The 8585-nt window shown below is 42.2% G+C and overlaps 1 protein-coding gene across 1 annotated transcript in view; it reads left to right on the top strand.

The window, feature by feature from the left end:
- Positions 1-4458: 4458 nt before the first annotated feature.
- The window catches only part of T (T brachyury transcription factor), a 15743-nt gene continuing 11616 nt past the window's right edge, over positions 4459-8585 (top strand). Inside the window, exon 1 of the mRNA XM_009278461.1 lies at positions 4459-4620. Coding sequence (XP_009276736.1) covers positions 4459-4620 — 162 coding nt within the window. The remainder of the gene's footprint in view (positions 4621-8585) is intronic.

Below are 8585 nucleotides of genomic sequence, written 5' to 3'. Positions count from 1 at the left end.
TATTTAGGTGTTTAACTTTAGGCACCCAGATAGGTTGAGTTTTGGGTTGGTTTGTTTCTTGAGTTTGGATATAAGTGAGGAGAGGGTGGCGTTGTATATCTTGTACGATGTAAAAGCACGGAGGGAGAGAACTGGTTGGAAGTCGCATATGAAGATATGTCTAGGAGGAATAGGATGAAAGCTAAGCAGAGTAATACATATGCAGCACATGAGAAAAAAGATAGCTTGCAAGTGAGATAGATACATTTGTCTGTAAGAGTGTTTTCCAAGACAAGCAAAGGAAATTTTAGCATGTGTGGACATTTGAAAGGGGTCTGGATTAAAGGAGGCATTTGCTGGACCCTGCATAGAAATGGGTTTCATCTCTGCTATCGTCTCTGGATATTTGGCATGAAACACAGTGATTTTGCTTGAAAATACGTGGGGCGGCCAAAAGCTTGTAGCCACTCGTGCCTCGCTGAGAGATCAGCTTCCATAAAACTGAGTTCCTTTAAAGAAGGTGCCATGCTGTCAGCACATCTGTCTCGAGAAAGGGAAGGAAGCGCTGAAGGTGGAGGATTGCTGTTCATTAATTGCATCATATTGAGCTTCCAGGCAGACAAGTACTTGAGACAGCCAAAAGGTGGAGATTTTTAGGTTCCTCCCCCTGCTTTTCCTTCTCCTCCCCCCTTCCCAAAAGGGATGCTTTGCCAAAACCTCCTGTGGCAAAGCAAGGGTTTTTAAAGAAAAGTCAGGACCAAAGAAAGAATTTTGGAGAGTGGGTTAATTTCAGTCCTTTCTTTTCTGGAAGGAAGACTTGTAATGTGTACACTCTATCATGTTACACCTCTTCTTCACTGTTATTCAGGGTGCAAATCTGAAAAATTAAAAAAATGTAAACAAAAAGAAAATAGGGGCACAAGTCATTACCCAGTCTTGCAAATACAAGAGTTTTCAGCTTCCAGTGGTTGGTATGAGAACAAAAATCTTAAGAATTATGAAGGCATTCATACTTCATCCAGTTTTATTCTCGTATGGGTTACTCATGGAAAAACTTCCTATGCTTTCAACACAAATTTTTTCCGGGTAAAATCTATAGAATCTAGCTAATGTTTAAGAACTTTTTTAGCGTAAGAGTTCACTAATAAAATGAGTTTGTGGATTTTCTAATTTCCTGATCAGAAATGTATACCTGACCTATTAACTTAATATTGTTTCAGTTTTGCACACTGTCATCTTGTATTTCTAGATGTAAAATGGGGAGAAAACTTTTCAGTGCATCACAGCAGTTGCTATTTGAATAGAAATATATTTACTATAAGAGTATGCAACAATGTGTGAGACGACATCTGCTGAAGATTAAGTCTTGAATTAAATTCTTATTCTTATCAAAGCTGTCAATGTATTGGGGCTTGAAGTGAAGGGTTTTTGTTTTTTTTTCCTAAAGGAAGGTGCCTTGAAGGTAAAGCAGTTCTTTTTCTACTGCTCAGATTGTCCCTGTCCTTGACATCTGGACAGACAGAATCAGGATTGAATTCCTGGGGATACGTGGCATCTGCCACAAGATTCTGAAAGTGAAATGCATGTTAAATTACAGACTTGGACAATACTGAAATTTTCCCTCTGGTTTCTGAAACAAAATTTTTGCCAAGCCAGTGTTAAACACAAATAACAAGCTGTCTAAGGGACAGAATTGGAGAAGGCTTCAATGAGTGGTGTTTGTGGGGTTTTTACTAGTATAAAACAGCAATAAATATAACATGGTTGAGATTTGTTTTGATTCAACTGAAGATTAACAACTTGTTCAAAAAAGCTGAAGAAGGCGAATAAATGCTTGCAATGTGCCTGCAAGACTATTAGTGTATTACATTAACAAGGATGCAAGTGGAAAGTCCATGATTGAAAGTAACCTGCCAGCTTAAATGAGCACAGCTGGCAGCATCAGCAGATTTCAGGTTTGAGAAGTTCCCAGGTATGAGAGTACCTCTGAAAGAACAGAAGTGTAATTCAGATTTAAAATGCTTGGTACCTCTTACGTGATGGCCGTTGTTTTCTCACCCGTGTATCTGGGATACTGAGTGTGATACTCTGAAATACCACTGCAATCGGGTCAGAAGTTTCCAGTGCTCACTGGGAGAAAATTTCCATAGCATGGTGTGGAACAACATTAAGGACAAACGACAAAATACCTCTTGAATTAGGAGCTATCAAAAGCACTAATGCAGGTAGACAGGATTGGGATCAATCTCTCTTTCTGTTCCCACACAGAAGTTAGGCACACAGATTTGTAAAGAAAAGGACAAGGCTTGAAGGTTCAGCGTTTTCTACAGCAAGAATGCTGATGTGAGCACGCTGGACAGTTATCTTGGTGCAAGTGTGTAGCACAACATTGACTAGCCAGCTATCACAAACTGTAAGTTTGTACTTGCTGAGGAGGGGACAAAGATATTATCACTGAAGGATTTTGTACAACTAAATTCCTAGCAATAATAAAGTTGGGTATCCCTGTATTCATATTCTGTCTTTTAGAGACCTGGGTGAATTAGCCTGTGGTTCTATCATTAACTTTTAAAATAAATTATTCACCTTCTTCAATTATCTTATATATACAGGGGAATGTACGAGCTCTTACGAGATGATGAGAGGAAGCTTGGGGAAGAAGTTTTCTCAGGTCCAAGGGAATAAAAAGAAATAGCTATCCCAGTTAGATCCACTGCTGTTTAGTTGGTCTGATCTGAGAATTTGATGTTAGGCTGTTGGAATCAGCGTCGAAAGTAGGAGACTTCGTGTACCACATTATCAAAATTGTGCCTCTGCAGAGTGTTTTGAACTAGTTAACCACTAATTGAGGCCACCGGTGTTTAACATGAAAAGATAGCGCAGATTTTCTAGGCAAGGGAGCTATAACTTTTCCTATCAACCTGCAAGAATATTTATGATAATTCAGGAATGCAGTGAACATCTCCTGATCTGAGCTAGACATAAAAAGTAGTTTCATAGGAATGAGCAACTTTAATTAGGATAAAGGTCAGACGCAAGGTGAATAAGAAAAACATCTAAAGTTAAAGTGGCTTACAAAAAATCCAGCTATTAGTCATCATGCTTTGGGGAATAAGCAAGTCAACAGAACCACAAAGGCGATGCCTCTCTGATGGGACACATTACAAAATAATCTGCATAATCAGGAGTGAAGGATCACGTCTTCCGACGTAAGGACTAACCACTGTTAGACAGGACATCAAACTACATGGACCAGTAGTGCTAGGTCACAGCTGACATTTTCTTAGCGAGGGCAAGAAATATTTTCTGGCCCTGAGAAAGCGTCAAATGTGCAGAGATTTCAAAGATGGGCTCGGGTGTCTGCAGTGTCTCCTAGGCACTCCTGGCACTGCCTCCCGTGGCACATGCACTGGTGGTTATTACACAATGTGGTCCCCACACATTCATCATTTGCTGCTCAGTCGTCATCTCTGTGGTATCTGCATGCGGTAGTGGCAGCATGGACTGCTAGACAAAAAGATAAGGCTTAAAGAGTCCCTTTTTACTATGCGGACTTTTTTTTTTTAAACAAATTGGAAGTGCAAAATGAACTGATGTCTGCAGCATGCTGGAACTAAGTGGGACTAAAACGAGCAGTTTGGTAAAAATGCAAGTGTTCAAAAAGCATCCAGCAGACAAAATGCACCCTTGTGAGAGAATCAGGCTGGATTTGCATTACCAGAGAACAAAGATTGTGAATTTTTCTTTTGACATGTAATTACTTTTCATTATGCGTTATTAGCTTATCGGATGCTTACTTTCATTACAAATGGTTCCAGAGAAAATAAGGATGGGATGCTACCAAGGAAAATTTCTGTGTAATATTTGCACCGTGAAGTAGAGCAGCTTACCAAGATGGAGATCCTGAAGACTTGCCCAAAGTGAGACAGTGAGTCAGTGGGGCTCAGAATCAGCTCTCCTGGCTTCCAGTCTCTTGTGCTGTACATTATATCAACCATCTTCCCACAGCTAAACTCGTTAGGTGGCATAAGGCAGGAAAAAGCGTCCAAGACCCAATTAACCTTTGCTGAATTCAAAACAGGAAACTGTAGGAAACATTTGTGTTTGTCAGAGCTTGATGGGTAAGTTTAACGCAGAAAGGCTGAAGTTTGCAAAACATTTTACACTCCTGGTCATGAAACAGAGGACCACAAGCATGTCTGTACGTCCCAGAAGCTGCTCTCCAGGTCTGAGCCCTGTATGACAGGAAGAAGCTGGCATTAGTTTGCCCACTTTCTCCCTGAGAAGACCAACGGGAGCTTCTTTAAGGAGCTGTTGTGTCAGTAGTTTCTCTTTTCTCTGCGTTTGCCGCTTTCCAGTGAATGTTGCTTTGCTGATTTATTCCTTGTCCAGTTTTAAAGTTGTTGGCAACACAGACCTGTTCTTCTGCTCTGTGTGGTCCTTCTACCGTGTATGTTCCTCTGAGCAGACCTGTCCAGGATGGTGCACAACACACATGGCGTGTACAAAACGGAAAAAAGACTTACAGGAAAATATGGGGGTGACTTGATCAGTTCGGGAGTTTTTCACTTTCTTAAAAGTAGTAATATGAAAATCTTTCTATCAGATGTGGAGAAGTCCTTCCTGGTGAAGCAAGTGCGGGTAAGATGAAGGGTTGGGTATATAGAGTAGAGGTAGGTCGCATACAGCTTGGAAGAAAGAAGTTAATTGGGTTCAGAGCAGTGTAAGAGAGGAGACAATGGAGGGGGCTAAAAAGTGGCTCGTAGCTGTAAAAGTAGGCTCCCTGTGAGTGCAAATAATATCTAGATTGAGTTAAGTTCCAGTTCTTTCCTATGAGCCAGCTGCATCAAGATGATGAAAAACAGCATCAGAGTTATGCAAAACTGTTGCTATCAGTCAGTGGAGATATTAACTCAAATGAGGTAAAGAAGAAAACAGTTTTCTACCAGGTAGGTTCCCTGCTGATGAGAGGCAGAGAATTTGCTTTCGGTAACCCCTCGTTGCTAAAGCTGTCCAAGTGCTTTTATTTCCTACGGATGAGGGAGTTACCTAGAGCAAGAAATCAGGAAATAATCTTGGCAGTAGAGAGCTCAGAAGAGGCTGTAAGCTTTGAGGCTGCATTCAAGGCACTTGCTAATTCCAGAACGTGAGATAATCTAGATTTTGGCACGAGTTGCCAGGTGAATACTAAAAACACTACCCTCATCTATAAAATATAAAATAGTACTCATTAACACTGTATATTTACCTTTCCTGTGGAGCAGTGAGGAGGAGGAAGAAAAGTGTTAAACCAGTAAAGAAGGAGAAAAAAAACAACGGAAAAGAAGTTGATTTGTTTTAAAAAATTCTGCAATTACAAATTAGGACTTGTACCTTTTTTTCTAGAGGTGTTAATATTACGTAGCTGCGAAGCACCCAGTTTGTCTTAAGCCTTACAGTAATCTCCATGAAATGTTCAAAGGAGGGGGAAAGGAGAGACTATGGATTCCCGACTGCCTTAAAGCTTTTATTGATATTAAAAGAACTGCAAGAGGAATATGGCCTGTTTGATTCTTAGCACCGCAAACTTTTATAAAGAGCGATGATGCTCAGGGCAAAGATGAATATTCCCAGTAAAAGTATGTTGTTTTGGTTATTAATGATAATGTCAGAAAATCTGAGGACTTCTGTATTTGAGACTTGAACATTAACTTTTTAACTTACCCTGACATATCTCAGCACGAAAAGTCACATTTACATTAGTGCCCTTTGAGAACTGTGTGGCCTGAAGGATAAGAAAAGGTGGTGTTTGTTTATGGTAGGGTCTCTCTACAGGACTCCTGCTAGGATGTTTATGATGAGGCAAGTACTTTCTGCCATCAGACTCCTATGGTCCCTGTTTGAAGCAGAATACATCTTTGGTGCGTGGGGTTTTTTTGTTTTGTTGTTGTTCTGGTTTTTGTTTGTTTGGGTTTTTAAGATTATCCTTTAGGCCAGGATAAAGCAGTAAACAGTATCTATTATTCTACCACTTCTCTTTGCAGCCCCAGTGGTCCATTGTGCCTGTCCCTCTTTGCAGTTTTTAAAGAAACGGCCCGTTAAGAATGGTGGATGGCTTTTTTTTGTGTCATCTACTTGCTCCCACTAGCTCACTCACGGCAACTTGGTTTAAATAGCTCTAGTCTTCTAAGCGATATCATTAAGATATTGAAAAGGATATTCTAGCTCAAAATTTTGAGTTTGAATCAAAAGTACTCTGCTCTCAAGTTTGCTGATTTCATCCATCTTTGAGCCAGACTCTCCCTCTTAAGGGCTTTCATGGGAACGTCAGTTTATTTTGTTGTTTTTCCCCGGTCAGTGCTGTCTAGTGCGGCAGGCCTGAAGTCATTGGAAGTTTGATCATTGACTTTCATGAGGGAAACCTCAGGATCTGAGCATTTGAGACGGAGAGGGTACTTAGCAGTACTCAAGCAAAGATCTGACTAAATCAACGGGAGTTTTGCCACCTTCAAAAAATGCAGGATGGCACTCCGCCTTCGCCTTGCCTGCCCAAATGCTAAGGGGGGGAAGCAAAACAAATCAAAATCAACATGTTGTGCTCCGTTCAGACTACTTGAAAAGCAAATGTTTTTCAAAATGTGTGTGCATTAAAACCCCTGGAGAAAAACAGCCCTATTTCTTAAATACTAAAAGTAGAAAACCTGACACATAATTATTCCAGAGGCTTAACGCTGACAATGTATGAACTTAAAATGGGTAAGACCACTGCATCTTTTCACACATTGTCGTTTCCTCTGTAGGAAGTTATATGTTAGTACGTTGGGGTTACGAAGCGGTGAGTTCTTATAAAGAGCTCTCCCAGAACCATCTGTAGGCTTTTTCTTGTTTCAGCCTTGTGTATGAGGAAAACGATGTGCCAGATTAAATCAAAACCCAGAAGCTTCTTACGAAAATGGCACGTACATCCTCAATCAATGCCTCAACAGTAGTATCGGTAGGACATTCCTCCCCAGCGTCCAGGAGAAAGCAGCTGACAAGCAGAGATAGAGATACGCTTCTCTATTACATATATATCCCATCAAATGCGCTCATTTTTCTTAAGGGGGAAAAAAGGGGGAAAAAAAAGAAAAAGGCAGGTCATGGGAAAGTAGGTGTTTATTCTTCAGGGGTGGGACGTTCTGACCTTTGAAAGGTGGGTTTCACCCCCGGGTTCGGAGGGTGCCGGCCCGGCTCGGCGCTGCTCCCCGGGGCGGCGGCGGGAGGCGGGGGCTGCAGGGACGCGGCTCCGGCACCACGGGCGGCGTTAACTGCGTGTGCGTCCCCCCCCCGAACTGCAAGTTGAAAGATCATTAAACAAATACCTGCAATACCCAACCACACTCTCATTTTCGCACGGCGTCCCCAGGCGATTAAAGCTGCACATGGGTCAGCTGGTGCCCGAGAGCTGCGGGAGCGGCCAGGGGCTAGTTCCCGCGGGGAAAGTGTCTGGGGACTTGCGCTGTCCCGGGGGAATGAGGAGGGGAAAGAGGGACAGGTCTTACGAACCCGGAGTAACGGCTGGAGGCTACTACTCGCCCCATGCGAGAAGGACAGTATTGCTCTAAATCGGGAATCTTTATAGCTGTCGGGCTGGAGGAAGTTTTTTGGCTGTAAACTGTCATGCACTGCGGCTCCCGGTGAAAAGGCTATGAAGTGGGGAGTCCTCTCTCCTGAGAACCGAAGTGCAATTAAGATCAGAAAGAGGGAGAAGGAAATAAAATAAAGACGGCAGGAATCCAAGCCGAGGAAAAACTTCAGGGTTTGGGTTCCCCCCCACCCCGTTCCAAAGATTGTGTGTAACTTCTGGAAACTTTTGTTACGGTCATTTAAAAATGTAAAGCTGGATAGACTTCTTTTTGAAAGACCAACTAAATTTGAGTGCCTACATTATTTGTCTGGGATGAGCCGCGCGGTCATTTGCTAAGTATTGAGTAAAACGCGAAATACATCAAATTAAATTCAACTTCAACTCTCCTCCCTTTGCCTGAAGAGAGCGGTCGACGCAAAAAGTAGTAACCGTATAGATAAGTGCCTGCTGCCAAAGAGCTTGAGGTTGCTTCCCATTCCTTCTGTGCGCATATATATATACGCATTAAGAATTAGCTCTTCCTTGAAGCATCCATTCGGAAGAATTAAGTAATGTTTACATCAAATTAAATTCAACTTCAACTCTCCTCCCTTTGCCTGAAGAGAGCGGTCGACGCAAAAAGTAGTAACCGTATAGATAAGTGCCTGCTGCCAAAGAGCTTGAGGTTGCTTCCCATTCCTTCTGTGCGCATATATATATACGCATTAAGAATTAGCTCTTCCTTGAAGCATCCATTCGGAAGAATTAAGTAATATTTTTAAAACTGGGACCGCCTAAATACACATTTAGATCGGCTCCGTTTATTTTATTTATTCGTTTTCGGAACCGTTCATTTTCCATCGAAACGGCCCCGTCCGTCGCTTTCAATTCCGGCTGGTTCTGCTGCTTTCGGCTCTTCAAGATGTTCCTTGTCAGGTGAGGTCGGGTTGAGGAAGAACTGAGACGATTTTGCCCTACACGAGACCCACCACCACCACTCTCGCCCCCCCCCCCCCCCCCC

The sequence above is a fragment of the Aptenodytes forsteri genome, unplaced genomic scaffold, assembly GCF_000699145.1.
Source record: "Aptenodytes forsteri isolate BGI_AS27 unplaced genomic scaffold, ASM69914v1 Scaffold210, whole genome shotgun sequence".
Classification (NCBI taxonomy): Eukaryota; Metazoa; Chordata; class Aves; order Sphenisciformes; family Spheniscidae; genus Aptenodytes; species Aptenodytes forsteri.
This window is presented reverse-complemented; position numbering and strand designations above follow the sequence as displayed.